This window comes from Haliotis rufescens, unplaced genomic scaffold, assembly GCF_023055435.1.
Source record: "Haliotis rufescens isolate VD_foot unplaced genomic scaffold, xgHalRufe1.0.p SCAF_13, whole genome shotgun sequence".
NCBI classification, from domain to species: domain Eukaryota; kingdom Metazoa; phylum Mollusca; class Gastropoda; order Lepetellida; family Haliotidae; genus Haliotis; species Haliotis rufescens.
In genome coordinates, this window is record NW_025963813.1 from 3571383 (window position 1) to 3593814 (window position 22432).

The following is a 22432-nucleotide window of genomic DNA, read 5'->3' on the forward strand; positions in this document are numbered from 1 at the left end:
TCATGCCAGTCTCAACTTGGACTTACACAGTGATGTCTGAGATAATATGCCAGTCTCAACTTTGATTTACACAGTGATGTCATGCCAGTCTCAACTTGGACTTACACAGTGATGTCATGCCAGTCTCAACTTGGATTTACACAGTGATGTCATGCCAGTCTCTACTTGGACTTACACAGTGATGTCATGCCAGTCTGAACCTGGATTTACACAGTGATGTCATGCCTGTCTCAACTTGGATTTACACAGTGATGTCATGCCAGTCTCAACATGGACTTACACAGTGATGTCATGCCAGTCTGAACATGGACTTACACAGTGATGTCATGCCAGTCTCAACCTGGACTTACACAGTGATGTCGTGCCAGTCTCAACCTGGACTTACACAGTGATGTCATGCCAGTCTCAACTTGGATTTACACAGTGATGTCATGCCAGTCTGAACATGGACTTACACAGTGACGTCATGCCAGTCTGAACATGGACTTACACAGTGATGTCATGCCAGTCTCAACATGGACTTACACAGTGATGTCATGCCAGTCTGAACATGGACTTACACAGTGATGTCATGCCAGTCTCAACTTGGATTTCCACAGTGATGTCATGCCAGTCTTAACTTGGACTTACACGGTGATGTCATGCCAGTCTCAACTTGGACTTACACAGTGATGTCATGCCAGTCTCAACCTGGATTTACACAACAGTGATGTCATGCCTGTCTGAACCTGGATTTACACAGTGACGTCATGCCAGTCTCAACCTTGACTTACACAGTGATGTCATACCAGTCTCAACTTGGACTTACACAGTGATGTCATGCCAGTCTCAACCTGGACTTACACAGTGATGTCATGTCAGTCTGAACCTGGATTTCCACAGTGATGTCATGCCAGTCTCAACTTGGATTTCCACAGTGATGTCATGCCAGTCTCAACCTGGACTTACACAGTGATGTCATGCCAGTCTCAACTTGGACTTACTAAGTGACATCATGCCAGTCTGAATCTGGACTTACACAGTGATGTCATGCCAGTCTCAACATGGACTTACACAGTGATGTCATGTCAGTCTCAACATGGACTTACACAGTGATGTCATGTCAGTCTCAACTTAGATTTCCACAGTGATGTCATGCCAGTCTCAACTTGGACTTACACGGTGATGTCATGCCAGTCTCAACTTGGATTTACACAGTGATGTCATGCCTGTCTGAACCTAGATTTACACAGTGATGTCATGCCAGTCTCAACCTGGACTTACTAAGTGATGTCATGCCAGTCTCAACTTGGACTTACACAGTGATGTCATGCCAGTCTCAACCTGGACTTACACAGTGATGTCATGTCAGTCTGAACCTGGATTTACACAGTGATGTCATGCCAGTCTCAACCTGGACTTACACAGTGATGTCATGCCAGTCTCAACTTGGACTTACACAGTGACGTCATGCCAGTCTCAACTTGGACTTACTAAGTGACGTCATGCCAGTCTGAATCTGGACTTACACAGTGATGTCATGCCAGTCTCAACTTGGACTTACACAGTGATGTCATGCCAGGCTCAACTTGGACTTACACAGTGATGTCATGCCAGTCTCAACTTGGACTTACACAGTGACGTCATGCCAGTCTCAACTTTGACTTACTAAGTGACGTCATGCCAGTCTGAATCTGGATTTACACAGTGACGTCATGCCAGTCTCAACTTGGACTTACTAAGTGACGTCATGCCAGTCTGAATCTGGATTTACACAGTGATGTCATGCCAGTCTCAACTTGGACTTACTAAGTGATGTCATGCCAGTCTCAGCTTGGACTTACACAGTGACGTCATGCCAGTCTCAACTTTGACTTACTAAGTGACGTCATGCCAGTCTGAATCTGGATTTACACAACGACGTCATGCCAGTCTCAACTTGGACTTACTAAGTGACGTCATGCCAGTCTGAATCTGGACTTACACAGTGATGTCATGCCAGTCTCAACATGGACTTACACAGTGATGTCATGCCAGTCTCAACTTGGACTTACACAGTGATGTCATGCCAGTCTCAACTTGGACTTACACAGTGACGTCATGCCAGTCTCAACTTTGACTTACTAAGTGACGTCATGCCAGTCTGAATCTGGATTTACACAGTGATGTCATGCCAGTCTCAACTTGGACTTACTAAGTGATGTCATGCCAGTCTCAACTTGGACTTACTAAGTGATGTCATGCCAGTCTCTACTTGGACTTACACAGTGATGTCATGCCAGTCTGAATCTGGACTTACACAGTGATGTCATGCCAGTCTCAACTTGGACTGTGTACATTTTTTAAAGTTAACTCTTAATTATGTACACATTTGATGACAAAAAGTATATTAGATTCAGAAAACGTTATTAATCATTTTTTTACATGTACACTTACATTTCATAGGCAGCAAAATCGACATTAGTTGCAACAAGTGCAATATATCACACAGCTCTGTCACATAGTGGCACTTTGTAACAAAGAGTTAATCAATCCTTAGGCCCCCAAATAACTTACATTTATTGAAGGATGATAAATTAGATATTATACATCCTTGATGATCCTATGTGTCATATCTCCATTTTATTCTGATAAATCCCCTGGATCCATTCATCAACAGAGCTTCAACTTCAACAGTGACATCACCATCTCCTTAGGTCTTCAGCAACCCATGCTTGTCGTTAGAGGCGACCAACGGGAAAGGTCAGGAATAATATGCACCATTCATTATTCATTATGAATTCTATATTTAGTCATTGAAGTATAATATTATGCATTTGTATTATTTATCATCTTATATAACATGTCATATTTGATTCCATAAATAAAAAAATAAAAAATACAATACAGATAAAAAAATAAAAAATATTGTTCGACTGTCATGTGTTTATATACAAGTATATATGTATTATCAGTGACATGGCAATCTTTTGATATAATATATCCATCTAAATCATACAAATGACAATACTACAAATAAAAATATATAATGAAATTATGACAGACTTAAAATTTGCAGTGTTTTGTAAATAACACACTAGGGCTGGGACGGGTAACTCGGGTACTCGGGTCAGGTTGGTACTGAGGAGGACCCAGGTACCCACAGGACTACCCGGACCCGTGGTTCGTCACGTGATATATTGTTTAATGGCCAAAATTATCTTGAACTCTATGCTTACATGACAAGTCACTAATGTTTGCATTTCTTTCTGACTATGTTCCCATTCCTTCTGACTTAAGCTTTTCTTTTGGCTGCTGATAGTAAATCCTTGTGAGCAGAATATGAATGCTACGAGTCAATATTTCTAGTTTTAAGAGATTTTTACTGTATCATTATTTATCTCCCCTCGACAAGAAATAGAATAACGCCTATAAAATCCCGGTTAGGGTCGGGTAATCGGGGGGCTGGGTACCCGGGTAGGGTCGGGTAATAAGGGGGTGGGTACCCGGGTAGTAAATTTAGACTCATCCCAGCCCTATTACCCCCCTGTATCAAACATGTCCAGATCCGTAATTGGCTACTCCAGACAGACTACTTTCCTGATTGTGAGTCATTGATAAGTTTCTCGTGGTTCTGTTGAATGTAAAAACATTGTGGTTTTATAGTGTTTAATCAATGTTCTTTGATGATATCTACTTTGCATTATCCTTACTGCCTTGATAATCCACAGATATGGTCATGTACTATTTACCTTACAACTCGTTTCAAAATATATCTAACTCACCTTCACTCGTCAGATATGTTTTGAAACAACTCATTGTAAGGCAAATAGTATCTGAGATCAACTGATGGAGCAATCTCTATTTCAGTGATGAGAAAGAATTTGAATGAAATATTTTAAAAGTAGTTTCATTGAGAGTTGCGTCCATCAAAATATGTCTGCTATTCAAGTAATGAAAAAGCTTGGTCATATATGGAAATCATTTTCCACTGAATGATAGATAATAAATATTGTTATCTAAAGATTGTGGAAAATAATATTTGCATACTGGCTATCAGGTTTTGTTTGACAACTCAATAATCATTCCCTGATTGCAAATAAAAAAATCACAGCAGCTACTAAATATCTGCAAGTACAGGCTTTGTGAAATACAAGTTACTGGCGTAAAACACACCAGAAAAGCCAGCGCCAGTTAAATGTTTAATGACTGCAACTTTTAGACAAACAAATTACTCCATATGGAATGCTGGAATATCAATATTCAGACACTCATTTCTCCAATAATGTCTCATGGTTGAAATCTTATTAGAAAGCCAAGAATACAGTGATGATATTCGGTACAAATATTGACTTGCCTCATTCATTGCTTCTATTTCAAGATGCTTTGAACATATTTATGAAGAAATCATAGCTATAGATGTCTTGATGGATGTCACTCAAATATTGAAGACAATTAAGTGGGTTTATTACACATTTATCTTATTCACTGTGATAAATGACTTGAGAATTTGACGTCTTAAACAGCAGATCATTCATCATTTCTTTGATGACTTTTTGCAGGAGACGTCTAGAATCTTACATCATTACACATGCTGTGCAACAACCTTCTGGACCCTCTGCTTGCGTTTTCATGGAAACAGTCTCATTAAACGTGATTTTCTTTTCAATCGTTTTGTCTCTTCAGATATTAATTATCAATGGTTGCGTGAACTCTCCAATCACTGAAAACCTGCCTTGTGATTGAAACTTTATGAACTGTTTTTCGAGTATATTTTTCTTTCAAATTGTGGTGAATGTTAATAAGTCTCACAAGCTGTCTACCGCCTCCATGGTCTAGTAGATAGAGCACCTGCCTGGAGAGTGGAAGGTCGGTGGTTTGATCCCCAAAAGACGTTAAAAGATGGTACTTCTTGTTGCCCTGCTTGGTGCTTGGCATTTAGGGGCTAAAACAAGGACTGGTCGGCTCGGAGGTAGTATATTGTGTCTAAGTGCGGTATCCATGTAAAACCTGAAGCATGGTATCTCAGTGGTCTTGCATTATAAAACTGTAATTACTCACGCATGCATGCACCAACATAGGCACCCACATCCCTGTAGCAGTGCGATAAACCCACCTCACAAGTGCTTGCTATGTGATATACCGGTCGACTTGAAAATTGGATTTCTTTAGTAGGGAACTACCCATCCTTGATTAATTAGTGTACTTTTGTCCATTCAATATTGATAAATACACCGGACCTATTCACCACCATTGTCTCATTTCAGAAGTGACTTCACCAACTCCATCACTGTTGTCTCTTACTTCCCATAAAATTTCATAAACTGATGAGGGAATTTCACAAACTGATGAGGGAATTTCACAAACTGATGAGGGAATTCACATTTCTGAATTTCACAAACTGATGAGTGATGAGGGAATTTCACAAACTGATGAGTGATGAGGGAATTTCACAAACTGATGAGGGAATTCACATTTCTGAATTTCACAAACTGATGAGGGAATTCACATTTCTGAATTTCACAAACTGATGAGTGATGAGGGAATTTCACAAACTGATGAGTGATGAGGGAATTTCACAAACTGATGAGGGAATTCACATTTCTGAATTTCACAAACTGATGAGTGATGAGGGAATTTCACAAACTGATGAGTGATGAGGGAATTTCACAAACTGATGAGGGAATTTCACATTTCTGAATTTCACAAACTGATGAGGGAATTTCACATTTCTGAATTTCACAAACTGATGAGGGAAATTTGAATGCAGGTTCAGAGCAAAGATGTAGCGGACAATGGGTCCAGGCTATTTACCAAAATAGAAAGGAGATATAATACGCTGGATATTCAAGGATGGGAGCCACCTGGCTTCCATGTTATTTTGCTCGTAGCCAAAGCGGTATTTTAGGAGCCAACACAATTCCACCAATTCTAAATGCAATTCTTCCCATTCATGTATCTCTCATACAAGAGTGGCAATATTATTACCGAGTCTAAACATCACGGCATGTTATCCTGTGGGGCATTTGCCAAGTTTGGGAGACCAGAATCCTCAAGTCCACATTGCCTCCAGACAGGGGGCGCCAACCGACATGCACCACGTGGGTCCCAAACCAGTCTCAACAATGGTCATAACGCACCTAGTGGTTTAAAGCGTAGATATTGGGGTTTGGTTTTGATTATGTAACAGTGTTTGAAATAAAACAAATTGCAAGACGGCCACTAGACTTACATCTAGTCACTGAAATGAACATATGGTACAAAGAAAACAGTTGTTCAGTTATCTTAATAAAAATATAATAAAAGGGAGCTCAGTGACTCTCTTCATTTTCAGATACTGCAGTAATCTAGACTTGCCAAACATTATAGACTTGCATGGGCTGTATTTGATATACATTTGTATCAGAGTCTGTAAGACAGACTAGGCTGCCACCTGGACTCACAGCCTTCAGAAGCTGCAGGGGCGGTCGGGTAGCCTAGTGGATAAAGCGTTTGCTCATCACGCCGAAGACCCGGGTTCGATTCCTGACATGGGTACAATGTGTGAAGCCCATTTCTGGTGACCCCTGCCATGATATTGCTGGAATATTGCTAAAAGCGGCATAAAACCATACTCATTCACTCACTCAGAAGCTGCAGACCCTGCAAAACTGTGCCCCCTACCCATTTAAACCTTTGGGCTGAACACAAGATCTACCTGCCATAGGCCTACGGGCAGGCGCTAGTTTCGAACACTGCCCTCTCAGTTGTCTGGGCCCTGCAATGTGCTGTACAGAATCTTTGAAGACATTCAAATACTTGTAAGTTTGATATTTGATTGGGTATACCAAGAGAATTACAACACTACAACAAATTTATTTGGTGATATAATAATAATATGATTCTGGGTCAAACTAGATCCCCGCTTACGTCTTTGTCATCAGTCTCACAAGAGCTTCACATTCACAGGAGTCATGTCCACTTGACCTATAAGTATTCCATGAATCCCCTGTTGGAACTTGAGGAGTGGGGTACAATAGCAAAGTCCCCTCCAACATCAAGATGACTTGGTTGATGCATGTCATCGATCCCAACTGCGTGGAACAATGTTCATGATGTCAATCACTGGATTGTCTGGTCCGTCATATAGCTGGAATATTGCTGAGTGCGGCGTAAAACAACAAACCAACCAACCAACCAATATCAATATGAGGTTCTGCTTACCCCTCAGCTTAAACCATAATTGCAAACTACTAAGCAGACTGTGTATTCGGACAGGAGAGCATTTTGCGTGCAGAAGAATTCATGTATCGTCCCTAGGGAGCTGAGACTGCAAATTGTGATCCATTGACCAGGGTAATAATGTGACACTTTGAGCACTCTTTACGGCGTGGATTTGGTGCATTATAAATATTCACATTAATATTCCATTGAACAGAGGACTGCGGTGGACCGTGACGCATGGAGTTCATGCTGTAGATGGTTTCATTACTGCACCAGGGGCACGGGTGGCCCAGTCGTCTAAGGCGCCAGGATTCGCTGTGCAGAGTTCAGAAAACCTATGATTGTGGGTTCGAATCCTGGTTCGCCCCGATTGTTTCTAGGTTTGTCAGCACCATACCCGTGCTCGTGGGTTTCACCGAAGTGGTAAACGTCTGAGACCTGCATCACTTCGGGCTTTCCTCCCACATTAAGCTGACACGCCGTGATATAACTGGAATACTGTTAAAAGCGGTGTTAAACCCAACTCACTCACTCACTCACTCACTCATTGTATGCAAATTATTCATAAGCAATGTCACGCACCAACGCGTTAGTAATATAGTCATATGAATTTTGATCGTAATATTCACAATTGTCATTTGAATCAGAGGAGATGAATGCGATTCTACATCAAGACTGAAAAGGGGATGGTGTGTTCTTACAGTTTTGAAATGTGAGATAATATTTGCCTGCTGACTTGTGGCAACCATTTGATTTTCAGGAAAGGAAGCCGGCATAATCAAACCCGTTTTACTGATTTTATTCCTTAGATATGCCTTGAATTGTATGAAAAAAGGGAATTTACTGTTTGCTTGCAGACTATATTTAAGTGTCTAAAGAATACAGTCCATTTTTAATTATTTATGTTCGAGCAAAATAAATGAGCACCTAAACATTATCCAAAATAATCTGATCTCAAACCAAACTCCTGGCCCCTTCCCCAGTAAATCAAATGGTTGCTCCCTTGCTGTAGGCTGGAGATATTTACTGGTACGTGGTACTTTCGTAGAACTATCAGTCCACCTGATCAGCAACAGGTTTGATTTATTTCTAACACTGCAGTGAATTATTTCCTCAAGTGGAAACTGTGGGATTACATGCGCTTAAGAGAATTCTTACGGGAAAGGCATTCATTGTTACAGTTCCATGTGATCGATGATAATTACAAGTATTTTCTGACATCACCATCTTGGTTGTTTTTATGGCACAGATAAAAGATTCAAGTATGAAGTGAGCTGGGTTTAACACCACAGTATTGCATGATAGTCTGTATGTCAGTTTACTTCAAGAAAAGTCCAAAGGAATGAAGGCACATGTTTAGTAACGGTACTTTGGGGGAAACCATGAGCATGTGTACGGTGCTGACAACCCAAGGAACATATTTAGGGCAATTCTGGATTTGAACCCAGAATTATGTCTGACTAACTTGACAGGTGTGATATGCACTGACAGACAAAGGAATAATGAAGGTGAGTCTGGAATTCAAACCAATGGTCAGTGGATTCTGACACGTCTAAGGGACACAACTCTTGTTCCCCTCTGAAATTAGTACACAAGGGTGAGTTGAAATGGGGTTTCACATCACGTTCGAGATCACTGTAGTTATATAGCGACTGATGCCTGTATTATAGTGCTAGCCTACTGACATACCATGCTGCAGTTTAACATGGATACCCAAGTCAGACACCGTAGACTGACATGGAGCTGACCAGTCCTTGTTTTAGCCTTTAAATGCAGAGCATCAGCCAGGCAGAAACAACAAGTACCATCTTTTAATGTCATTTGGTGTGACGTGGCCGGGGATCGAACCACCGACCTTCCACTCTCTGCCCACCACTGAGGAGGTCATGTATATGAGGACTAGAGGAGGTCATGTATATGAGGGCTACATAGGAGGTCATGTATATGAGGGCTACAGAGGTTGTTATATATATGAGGGCTAGAGGAGGTCATGTATATGAGGGCTACAGAGGTCATGTATATGAGGGCTACAGAGGTTGTCATGTATATGAGGGCTACAGAGGAGGACATGTATATGAGGGCTACACAGGAGGTCATGTATAAGAGGGCTACAGAAGAGGTCATGTATATGAGGGCTACAGAGGAGGTCATGTATATGAGGGCTACAGAGGTCATGTATATGAGGGCTACAGAGGAGGACATGTATATGAGGGCTACAGAAGAGGACATGTATATGAGGGCTATACAGGAGGTCATGTATATGAGGGCTACAGAGGTCATGTATATGAGGGCTACACAGGAGGTCATGTATATGAGGGCTACAGAGGAGGTCATGTATATGAGGGCTACAGAGGAGGTCATGTATATGAGGGCTACAGAGGAGGTCATGTATATGAGGGCTACAGAGGAGGTCATGTATATGAGGGGTACAGGGGAGATCATGTATATGAGGGCAACACAGGAGGTCATGTATATGAGGGCTACAGAGGTTGTCATGTATATGAGGGCTACAAAGGAGGTCATGTATATGAGGGCTACACAGTAGGTCATGTATATGAGGGCTACAGAGGAGGTCATGTACATGAGGGCTACAGAGGTCATGTATATGAGGGCTACACAGGAGGTCATGTATATGATGGCTACACAGGAGGTCCTGTATTTTAGGGCTACACAGGAGGTCATGTATATGAGGGCTACAGAGGTCATGTATATGAGGGCTACACAGAAGGTCATGTATATGAGGGCTACATAGGAGGTCATGTATATGAGAGCTACAGAGGTCATGTATATGAGGGCAACAGAGGGGGTCATGTATATGAGGGCTACAGAGGAGGTCATGTATATGAGGGCTACAGAGGTCATGTATATGAGGGCTACATAGGAGGCCATGTATATGACGGCTACATAGGAGGTCATGTATATGAGGGCTACAGAGGTCATGTATATGAGGGCTACATAGGAGGCCATGTATATGACGGCTACATAGGAGGTCATGTATATGACGGCTACATAGGAGGCCATGTATATGACGGCTACATAGGAGGTCATGTATATGACGGCTACATAGGAGGCCATGTATATGACGGCTACACAGGAGGTCATGTATATGACGGCTACATAGGAGGCCATGTATATGACGGCTACACAGGAGGTCATGTATATGAGGGCTACAGAGGAGGTCATGTAGATGAGGGCTACACAGGAGGTCATGTATAGGAGGGCTACACAGGAGGTCATGTATAGGAGGGCTACGCAGGAGGTCATGTATAGGAGGGCTACACAGGAGGTCATGTGTATGAGGGCTACAGAGGAGGTCATGTATATGAGGGCTACATAGGAGGCCATGTATATGAGGGGTACAGAGGAGGTCATGTATATGAGGGCTACAGAGGAGGTCATGTATATGAGGGCTACACAGGAGGTCATGTATAGGAGGGCTACACAGGAGGTCATGTATATGAGGGCAACACAGTAGGTCATGTATATGAGGGCTACAGAGGAGGTCATGTACATGAGGGCTACACAGGAGGTCATGTATATGAGGGCTACAGAGGAGGTCATGTATATGAGGGCTACAGAGGAGGTCATGTATATGAGGGCTACACAGGAGGTCATGTATAGGAGGGCTACAGAGGAGGTCATGTATATGAGGGCTACACAGGAGGTCATGTATATGAGGGCTACAGAGGAGGTCATGTATATGAGGGCTACATAGGAGGCCATGTATATGAGGGGTACAGAGGAGGTCATGTATATGAGGGCTACAGAGGAGGTCATGTATATGAGGGCTACACAGGAGGTCATGTATAGGAGGGCTACACAGGAGGTCATGTATAGGAGGGCTACACAGGAGGTCATGTATAAGAGGGCTACAGAGGAGGTCATGTATATGAGGGCTATAGAGGAGGTCATGTATATGAGGGCTACAGAGGAGGTCATGTATATGAGGGCTACACAGGAGGTCATGTATATGAGGGCTACAAAGGAGGTCATGTATATGAGGGATACACAGGTGGTCATGTATATGAGGGTTAAAGAGGAGGTCATGTATATGAGGGCTACACAGGAGGTCATGTATATGAGGGCTACAGAGGTCATGTATATGAGGGCTACATAGGAGGCCATGTATATGACGGCTACATAGGAGGTCATGTATATGAGGGCTACAGAGGAGGTCATGTATATGAGGGCTACACAGGAGGTCATGGATGTGAGGGCTACAGAGGAGGTCATGTATATGAGGCTACAGAGGAGGTCATGTATATGAGGGCTACACAGGAGGTCATGTATATGAGGGCTACAGAGGAGGTCATGTATATGAGGGCTACAGAGGTCATGTATATGAGGGCTACAGAGGTCATGTATATGAGGGCTACACAGGAGGTCATGTATATGAGGGCTACAGAGGAGGTCATGTATATGAGGGCTACACAGGAGGTCATGGATGTGAGGGCTACAGAGGAGGTCATGTATATGAGGCTACAGAGGAGGTCATGTATATGAGGGCTACACAGGAGGTCATGTATATGAGGGCTACAGAGGAGGTCATGTATATGAGGGCTACAGAGGTCATGTATATGAGGGCTACAGAGGTCATGTATATGAGGGCTACACAGGAGGTCATGTATATGAGGGCTACAGAGGAGGTCATGTATATGAGGGCTACAGAGGAGGTCATGTATATGAGGGCTACAGAGGAGGTCAGATATATGAGGGCTACAGAGGAGGATGCTCCAGAACTTTATCATCAGGGGAGCATGAGTGTAAATGGAGATAACAACCAAGAACGCAATCAACCACACACTTGAAGGTGATGATAATGCTGCTGAATATGATGGCCCCCAAAACTAAGTACTGCTCCTTTCATTACTCAAATTTCAGGTTGGTGTCAAAATATTTTCACATTACTTTCAAAGAAAATCCTTCGAAATTAATATGCTGTAAATATTATTTTTGTTAGATATTTGATAAAATTTTAATAAAAATAGGGTCATGTACTACCGGGGTATATATAATTGGGTATCAGCCAAGATTTTGCTTAAAATAAGGCTTATATAAAAATTGACATAATTTTCGTTCAAGCAGAGTAGATCTGGGGAGGGTCGTAAAAAAAAACTGACAGTGGTAGGAAGGTCCCAAAATCCCAAATTGAAATTGAACTTTCAGAGATGTCATGATAAAATGGAGACTTATTTCCAAGACTTTATTGAACTCTTTTGGTTAAATAGGATTCACTTCCTAAATGGTGGTGATGGTGGTTCGGGGGTTGTTGTGGAAAAAAATAAACAAACCCCTCTAAATATCAAGGCTGATGTGAATGTGTAAATGCCTGATCAAGATATCTGGTCTTTAACTTGTCTCAAATCACAGTCACTATCTAATAACTCTATCTAAGGTGGATCTTTCAATAAGCTGATCCACAAATGCAATGCATTAGGTTTGGAATTAATAATTAGGCAACACTGTAGGTACAGTGACATGTTGACCTGATGGGACATATCTGAATTACAATCTCCACAGATTAGCGAATCTGCAATTGGTGGTCTTGATGATGGGTAACAGTGTCTCATGTGGTAACAATGTACATTTGGTAACAGTGTCTCATGTGGTAACAATGTACATTTGGTAACAGTGTCTCATGTGGTAACAATGTACATTTGGTAACAGTGTCTCATGTGGTAACAATGTACATTTGGTAACATTGTGCATTAGGAAACAAAGTGCAATGCGAACAATGTGCAAGTGGAAACACAGTAACAAAATATGCAACTGGGAACACAAAGTGCAGTGTGGTCACAATGTACCATGTACCATGGTAACAATGTTCAATTTGGTAACAATGTGTCTTGCAGTCACATGATAGCAATGTGGTAATAATATGCGAAGTAACACTTATCCATGATTATCCAGTGTAATACATCTCGATTCTATTTAATTATTTATGCTAAATACCCTAGACGAATTTACCCTGGACTTGCTTTATTTTGGGGCGGTTTGAATGAACAATGCTAAAATTAGTTGTCCAATCAAATTACAGTGTACCCCGGTATATCATATATATCATGACTAAAATACAAACAGCCGTATCACCAGTACTCCTCTCAACATTTGCATGTGTAGCTGTCCGTGATGGGATTCGAACCATGGACCGTCTGATCCGAGGTCGGACGCCTTGTCCACATGACCAAAGAGGTTAACCCCATCAGCAATCTGACAAGGTAAGGATGTCATCTGTGGGATGACTCCACGCCCTGCTACACATGCTAAACATAAAACCGGAAAGTCATATAGCGTAGGGAATCCCTCCCCTTGCCTATGTATTCAGGAAAACATCTTTTGTGAGTCCTGTGATTCGTTCAAACACTCGAGGGGTCGCTTGGATGAGGTTGGACTTCGAAAGTAGATTGTTGTCAAACTTGCATCCAGAGGAGGCATTTTGATTGGTTGTTGATTCCAAACTGATGGAAATTCTGTGCTTGGTTAGTGATAAGAAAGATGGATGTCTGGTGATGCCACTTCCAGAGCAAAACGATGGTGGTGAATGTGTGCAGGGTATATGTCATAATAGAATGGAGATAGGAGATAACTGAGGATGAATCACAGGTTTGGTTGGTTGGTTTGGTTGGTTAACACTGCAATCAGCAATATTCCAGCTATATGACAGCCGTCTGTAAATAATCCAGTGATTAACATCATGTGCATCGATCCACGCATTTAAGAGCGATGACATGCATTAACCAAGTCAGCGAGTCTGACTACCCGATGCAGTAAGTCACCTCTAACGACAAGCTTAGTCGGCTTTTACCGCAAGCATGGGTTGCTGAAGACCGATTCTACCCTGCATCTTCACGGGTCTCATGCAGTGTAATAACATGGCAACATTGTGAAAGGTGAACAATATACAATGTAAACAGTAACAATGTGCTGCAGGGTAACATGTTAACAAAGTAACAATGTCATGACATTGATAAAGTAGTTTAAGAGAACATGAAGAAGATAATTGTTGTTATACCATGCAAATAAAATCGACAAAACCATTTCCATATTCATAAGAAATCTCTGCTTGAGTCGATTATGATTCTGACTATATTGCGAGCATGTGTTCAGGAATCACTATCAAATAGTGATCAAACCAGCTGTTTGCAAAAAGGTGAGCGTACTCTACCCCACCAGTTGCTCCCATCATAAAAACATGCAAGCCCATGAACACTCAGAGACACATACTAAAGTCTCTTTTCACTCAATGAAGAAGAGCAGTTGTTCTGAAACACTGAGCAATACATCACATCTTGATAAAAACTGCTTATCATAGACAAAGTCAAATCAAGTCAACCAAAACAATTGAAGATGCAATTGTTCACATACCAAATTTGGTAATGGACCCTTGATTTTATGTAGTGCTCGAATCTGTCCACAAACTCTATCAAAGATACCTGTACCTCTAAATGGACTTTAGATTCTTACCTGTAATCGCTCCTTCTGTGTTTTCGGAGTCGCTGTTACTATGGGCGCCAACGATGACGCTGGTGACAGTGTTATTATACTCCGATCCCGATGCACTGCGGGATGCGTTCGCAACATCCTGCTGCCTCAAAAGGGAATGGGCGTCCATCATCACAACTTTAGATTCCGAATGACACCGCACTTTATGTTGGGAACCACTTTGCTCCTTAAGTGAATTATCCAAATTTGAATTGGGAGATAACTCTCTTGAACTTTTCACACTATCATCTAAATTATCTCCCCACTGGGAACTCTCCTGGAAATAAAGATAAACTCCAATGGTGCGAACACTCGCCGTTTCATCCACATGCAACACTTCACGTGTAATTTTGTCGAATTTTATACACGAATGGGGCAAAACATTAATCTTCTCCAACGCTTCAATCACGGAATTGTAGAAATGCTCCGACGACTGGCTGCTCGAGACAACCTTCGTGGTATTCACCCTCCTATTGTCTGTGTCAGGAAACCACAGCGGTGACTGCCTAGCAGTGCTCTCCGGGAGCTCGTTGATTTCCGTGGGTTTAGCTGCTGATGCTATGACTAGCATCAAGATGGGCAGTTCATATAGTAGCCTCCTCATTCTCAGGGCTTGGAATCGCCATTCGATATCGCTACCTGAAAACACAGTAATTAAAGCCTGTCAGATAGCATAGCTGCAGTTGTCATGCCTGTTGGACTGTTGGACGCCTCTGCTGTGGTAAACATCCACAGGTCATAGCACTGTATGAAATGGTACATGTTATTGTACATTTGTCAATTTCATCATCGGAGCATAGTACATTAACCACACCCAGTTGAATTTAACCTCGTCCATGAGAACAGAGAGTCATTAGCGTGATGCAGTAGTAGTCTATTGACTCAGGGAGACTGCAATGTAGGATGTTCGTAGTAGTTATTGATGCGGTAATGGAGTAACGGCTCCATGGGAGACACACCATTACTACTATTTGTGGAGCAGTTAGCTTAAATATATCTGCCTCTAAACTAACTTGACATTCCTGGGCTCCATGTTATTTTCCAAAAGTCAAACACGGCTATATGTTATTTATCCAAGGTTAAACATGGCTATATGTTATTCTCCAAGAGTCAAACTTGGTTATATGTTATTTTCTCTGAGGTTAAACATGGCTGTATGTTATTTATCCAAGGTTAAACATGGCTATATGTTATTTTCTCCAAGGTTAAACATGGCTATATGTTATTTTCTCCAATGTTAAACATGGCTATATGTTATTTTCTCCAAGGTTAAACATGGCTATATGTTATTTTCTCCAATGTTAAACATGGCTATATGTTATTTTCTCCAAGGTTAAACATGGCTATATGTTATTTTCTCCAATGTTAAACATGGCTATATGTTATTTTCTCCAAGGTTAAACATGGCTATGTGTTATTTTCTCCAAGGTTAAACATGGCTATATGTTATTTTCTCCAAGGTTAAACATGGCTATATGTTATTTATCCAAGGTTAAACATGGCTATATGTTATTTTCTCCAAGGTTAAACATGGCTATATGTTATTTATCCAAGGTTAAACATGGCTATGTGTTATTTTCTCCAAGGTTAAACATGGCTATATGTTATTTTCTCCAATGTTAAACATGGCTATATGTTATTTCTTCAAGGTTAAACATGTTGATATGTTATTTCTCCCGGGTTCTTTTTAACATGGCTATATGCTATTTTCCCAAGGGTTTATCATGGCTAAATGTTAATTTTGAAATAGGTGAAATATGGCTACATGGGTTTTTTCCATGCTAAACATGGCTATAAGTACATCCAAGCAAATTAATACACAATATGTGCTCAACAAAGTGTTGCTCTGGTTATGAGGCATATCGCCCATCTTGACATGCAATTATCACAATAAAATCAATGTTTGTACAAATACAAAGTGACAACATGTTCTTCATGTTTGATAAATGAGCCTGCTTTAAATTGAAAATTCAGAAAAAAAAGTCAATTTAATAAAAACAGATTGAGTTAAATTCAAAATATTCGCATTTTAAAGTCTGCTTGAACATATTTTGCAAAAATAAACAAGCAGATTTATCATAAAAATGAGATCATGAATTTTCTGTTGATGACTTTACATATTTGTCTCTTTGAAAGCCGTTAACATCATACCTGATCAACTTCAAAAGATAACATTATATAAGAAAGAAATTTCATCTTGCCTCAAATTTTCACATAAAAAAAGTGTAGCATGGTACCTCACAATGCCAACAAGATGTGTTTATGTTAGTGTTTTCTCAAATAATAAAAATATAAAACATGTAATTACAATTAAATCAATGAACTTTTCATTAACTGAATAGTTGCCTCTTTTCCACTGAATGAAAACAGTAAAACAATCTTGAGTAGATTTATTTCCAGCTAGAGGGAAGCCCTCTGGATAAAGTGTTGGCTTGACACCCGAGGACCTGAATCTGACCTCCCTCATGGGTACAGTGCGTGTTTGTTTGTTGTCTAACATTGCGCGAAGCCCTACAGCTTCCCCCAGACAGCTTTTATAATCAGTAGATCTACCAAAACATGCCCTTCTCAACTCTGCAAGGGGAATACGGTAGATAATGGTCTTAAAACTTAAAGAAAATCATCTTCAATGGAAGTTCAAATGGTGTTGATAAGCTTTAATTATTCATGCATAATTCCCTTGTACATGTTATAAAGAAGAGAAAATTTCACATCAGCATCACAAACAACTTATATAAAGTTATTCAAGACAATTTTCTTCTTAGTTTGATCCCTTGTGGTATAGAATCTTCCATAATCCCTGTGCCACTTCTTGCTAAATGCTGACTGAAAGTATCAGATGTACTTCACATGGAAGTATTCTTTTGAAACATTCTAACTTCACTGAACAGCCAACAGCTTATTTATTCTCTTTGAAAGACGGTAAAAAATGACTGATCTCAATTTAATGTTTCATGTTCACAGATTAAAGACAATGAACTCTAAAAGGATACTCAACAACATACAGTGACTTTTTATCAAAGAATTTGAGAAATTATTCAGGGTTGAAATCGTATTGGTGAATTTCACAAGAAGGTGGCATCTTAAATATTACTTTCCAGTCATAATGTTCCAAGATATTGTGTTTTTGAGAAGTCCCATTGATCCAGTCCACAACAAGCTTTTCTTACTAAATGGGATATTGCAGTGGGAAGGGGCATTTTGAAATATTACTTTCCAGTCTACAGTTACCAAGCTTTATAAAACCACCCTGATTTATTACATGTGCAGCTGATCAAATCGATGCAGCACCTGTTTAACAGGTGGAAACAAGGGAGATCACTCTCAACTGTTGATTGGCTCCATACTGTGTAGAGAGATGCATGCAGCATGTGGACGTCTGCCAGCGAACTGTTTCTGATGATAAAGTGCCTTGACAATTAAGATGATATATTGTTGAAAAAAATGTTATTTTTAACATTTTTCAATTTATTTCTACAGGGGTCATTGGGTGGACAGCCTTCTGCTTACATCGTTCACTCCTCACTTCAAGGCAGGTATGGATGCAAGGTGTGCAGCCTGTGTTGCAAAATCTGATCCTGATTCAAGAACCCAATTAGAACAGTATTAGGTCATGGGACATTTGTCTTTTTTTCTCAACATCATCTAAGTCAAAATGCATCCCAACACTGTACCGCTTCTCTAACATGTCTGGGGGCACGGGTGACCCAGTCGTCTAAGGCGCCGTGATTCGATGTGCAGAGTCCCTTGGGCACGCCAGAAACCTATGATTGTGGGTTCGAATCCCGGTTCGCCCCGATTATGTTTCTAGGTTTTTCAGCACCATACCCGTGCTTGTGGGTTTCACCGAAGTGGTAAACGTCTAAGACCTGCGTCACTTCAGGCTTTCCTCCCACATGAAGCTGACACGTCGCGATATAACTGGAATACTGTTAAAAGCGGCGTTAACTCACCCAACTCACTCACTCTAACATGTCTGTGTTAGAGAGGGGGCACGGGTGGCCCAGTCCTATAAGGCGTCGCGATACGCTGTGCAGAGTTGCGTCCTAGAAACCTATGATTGCGGGTCCGAATCCCGGTTCGTCATGATTATGTTTCTAGGTTTGTCAGCACCATACCCGTGCTCCTGGGTTTCACTGAAGTGGAAAACGTCTGATACCTGCATCACATCGAAGCCTCCCTCTCTCCAGCTCTCTCTCTTCATATTTCTCTCTATATATGTCTCAATATCTCTTTCTTTTTCTCTCTCTCTCCTCTCCCTCTCTCTCACAATTATGACTGATCAACAGAGTTTTCCGTTTACTGTAGCATCAGTCAAGAGTTGACCCAGTCAGTAAAGTGATTCCTAATTATGGATTCTGAACATGAAGCCCTACTTCACCCCTCAATGATATAATGATTTTTGCCACGCCCAATGCCACTGATCCAGGACAAGTTTCAATAGCCTGACCACAACAATCAATAACACACTGGACATGGTGTCGTAGAAATCTATTGATCATGTTGACAGGACACATCCAAATCTGCCATTTCCATCAATACAGACCATTAAAACATGACTAATTAATCTCCAAAACCTTGTGGAAAAATACCAAGCTAATCAACGCTTGTTGATCTGGTCGCGAGATGCTTTGACACGCTCGAATACATAGCAAGTCTGTACTACATTGTGCGACAGCCACAGAAGCAGACGACCATGATGACGAAGATGACAAATCTCTTTAGATTTAAGACCACGAAAGTGGCTTAACTGGAGATTAAGCTGCCTTGTCCGTATCACATTTAGCCCACGCACCAATCACTGTTAATATTTTGGTAATAATGAAAGGACCATTGAAGCTAATTTCATATTGATAGGGAAATAAAGTAGATCACAGGGAAACAGTTTCGCGTAATGTGTTCTATGCTACCCAACTTTACAAAGGGACATTCTGAGTGTCCATGCTGTGTAAAATGATCACTTGCCAGCTGGGCTAAACAATGTGTCACAAGCCAAATTCAGATTAGCGTAGCCATTTTTACCCCAACTTATACAATGAGAAATCTGGAAGCAGTGAAAGAAAAATGATTTTAACTTTCAACAAGTTTAGAACTACAATCTGAGTCAATATCAATTAATTCACCAATGGAGCCGTGATGATTCCTGGGTAGAATAGGTCTTCAGCAACCCATGCTTACTGTAAAAGGTGACTATGCTTGTCATAAAAGGCGACTAATAGGATCGGGTAGTCAGGCTCGCTGACTTGGTTGATGCATGTCATGCGAAGTCATCGATGCTCATGATATTAATCACTGGATTGTCTGGTCCAGACTCGATTATTTACAGACCGCCGTCATATAGCTGGACGATTGCTGAATGCGGCATAAAACAACAAAAAAACAAACAAAAATTCACCAATGAAAACACAAGATACTTATGACAATGGGATACGTTCAGATACTGTTCGCGAACATATTTTCTTGTCCAAAAAGATTGGGCATAAGTTGTCTTATTTCAATAAATCGTGTCAGCTGTGTAACAAGTGTTATTATTGTTTTAAGAAATCAGTCTTATTTTTCAAGTGAACATTTCTTCTTGAGATGAGGGAAAAAGGTTTCTACATTGTAGCTCCTCAGGTAGAGAACTCAGCCCGCCTTTCTGGCTACCAAGATTTCATTTTCACAAGCCAGAAAGTAAAAATAGTAGCCACAGGCTACTAGGCAGGTGTCCAAGTGGGAACTGATGTCGTGGATGTAGGTTGTCACATGAATAGTATTTGACTTTGCTTTACAACTGACAAATTTCTGCTTTATTTCAAGATAAAATAAACATAAATCCCTATTTAACATTGTTAAAATTGAGTTATATAACCTTATGACTATTTCAGTATCCTTGTCAAATGCTGAGCAGTATATTAAGGTAAATGATGACGTCACTGCAATAAATGCCTGGAATTGCAGAATGATGGGACAGGAATTGTGTGGTTATATGTGGGCTTCTAGGGTAATGAGTTTCATAGAGTAATCAAAAACTTGGAAAATGGATCCAAACAAGATCTTAAAATAGCGACGATATCAGCCATTTAACGAGAATGGGATTCAAATCCTCCCTGCAAATATCCTTGTGTCAGTTTCAACTTCAGCAGACCCCTATAGAGTAAAGCTTTTATTGACAAAATGGACAAAATCTTATGGTTGGTTAATTTATGCTGTAGTTATCTCCATTTGATATAATAAATGGTAAATGAATGTTATAAAGTGCCGTATTTATGCCCAAAGTATTTGCATGACCTTACACAAGCGTTACCCTATTCAGTGGATGCCATTGTTCAATCAGAATACATTCTCAGCTCCCTAGGGAGTATATACAACCCGAGCTACCTGTTCAGTGTTGGAAGATTGCATTCACAAAACTATCCCATCCTACTGGGTACCCATTCACTGCTGGATGAACAGAGGCCAGTTTCTGCCGAAGGGAGCACGACATGTTGTACCTCATTTAACAGCGGGTGAATTGAAACTGACAATATTACAGCCAAATAGTGACAAACCAGATACCTGTGAATTGTGAAATTAATGTGTGTGTCGATCCCTGGCTTAAAATGTGAGTTGCTCTACCTTAAAACTTTAAGAACTAATCAACAAATGATAACACCAGGACTGTAGACTTTGAATCCATGCAAGTAAGGAGGTGCTAGCAGGTTGATTGTGCAATACTACCACAAACTTAACTTCAGCTGATTAACATGTGATCTGACTTCCATGAAATCAAAAGCAGGAAATTAGGTCAGGTCAACAACGAAGATTGAACAGGTTCCAAGTATTATTACATGAGTTAGCACAATCCTTTGAACGTAAATTGTATTCACCACGACTCCTGTTTCTGTATTGGACATGTTCACCACGTGGACGAGCAGTGTTTTCCTTGTAATTATCAGATTGTTTTATGAGGTTACCAAGAACAAAGATGGCGCCATACACGGCTGGCGACTGTCATAACTGTTGGATGAACTTGTATAAACAAACTCTCCATACTTGACACTGAACTTAGTGAGAAGCACTAAATCTAGCACTCAGTAACAGTGTTTATTGTGAGCTTTGCAATGTATGTCATTGTTCCGCCCATACAGAGTGAACCTGACATGAAAATAAACTCCAATATGTCGAAATAAATGTGTCACTTTATTAGTGTGAACAAAGGACACGCATATTTTGCATTAAGTTCATGATTTAAAGGGGCCAGAACATCGGCGGTTCTCGTTAAATCTCCAATATAAGTAAGTAAGTAAGCGGTTCTCGGCTTTTTTAAATCATGCATGAAATAATTTCTGAGTGTGACGTCACGCTATTAGTTCATGCAAGATTCATTTCTTAACCAAAACAATAAACCAGAAGCTCGCAACCCAAGCACTGCACAGAATAACTGGCTTCGGTCATCTTTATATCTGAAGCAACTTGAAGAGAAATCTCTGTTTCAGGTAATCTTTATATTTCTTTGAGAATATTTTCAAAAAATGTGAAAAACTATTTCTATTTGTGTATTTATCCTCAATGTCCTGTCATTGAAGCCGTGATATGGTCACTTTGATGTGTCAAGCAATATTGTCATGCAGTGCTGTATGAAAAAACATGTGAACATATGGTACAAGTCAAACAGGAAAATTGCATCGGACCTAATTTTTGTCACTGATGCATCAGATTTGGAAATGTTCTCCATACATCTACTCTAAAACGTTTTGAAAGTTTCACTGAGGCCTTGAATGTTGTAACCTTGATGAAACAACTTCTGAGCAAGAGTCGTATACACTCT

The 22432-nt window shown here is 40.6% G+C and overlaps 1 protein-coding gene across 5 annotated transcripts in view; it reads right to left on the reverse strand.

Moving 5' to 3' along the window:
- The window catches only part of LOC124116921, a 189967-nt gene that overhangs the window by 36560 nt on the left and 130975 nt on the right, over window positions 1-22432 (reverse strand). For all 5 annotated transcript variants that reach the window (XM_046478559.2, XM_048394089.1, XM_046478562.2 and 2 more), the window contains one exon: window positions 14626-15282. In XM_046478559.2, the coding sequence (XP_046334515.1) occupies window positions 14626-15247 (622 nt within the window). In that variant the 5' untranslated portion in view covers window positions 15248-15282. The remainder of the gene's footprint in view (window positions 1-14625; window positions 15283-22432) is intronic.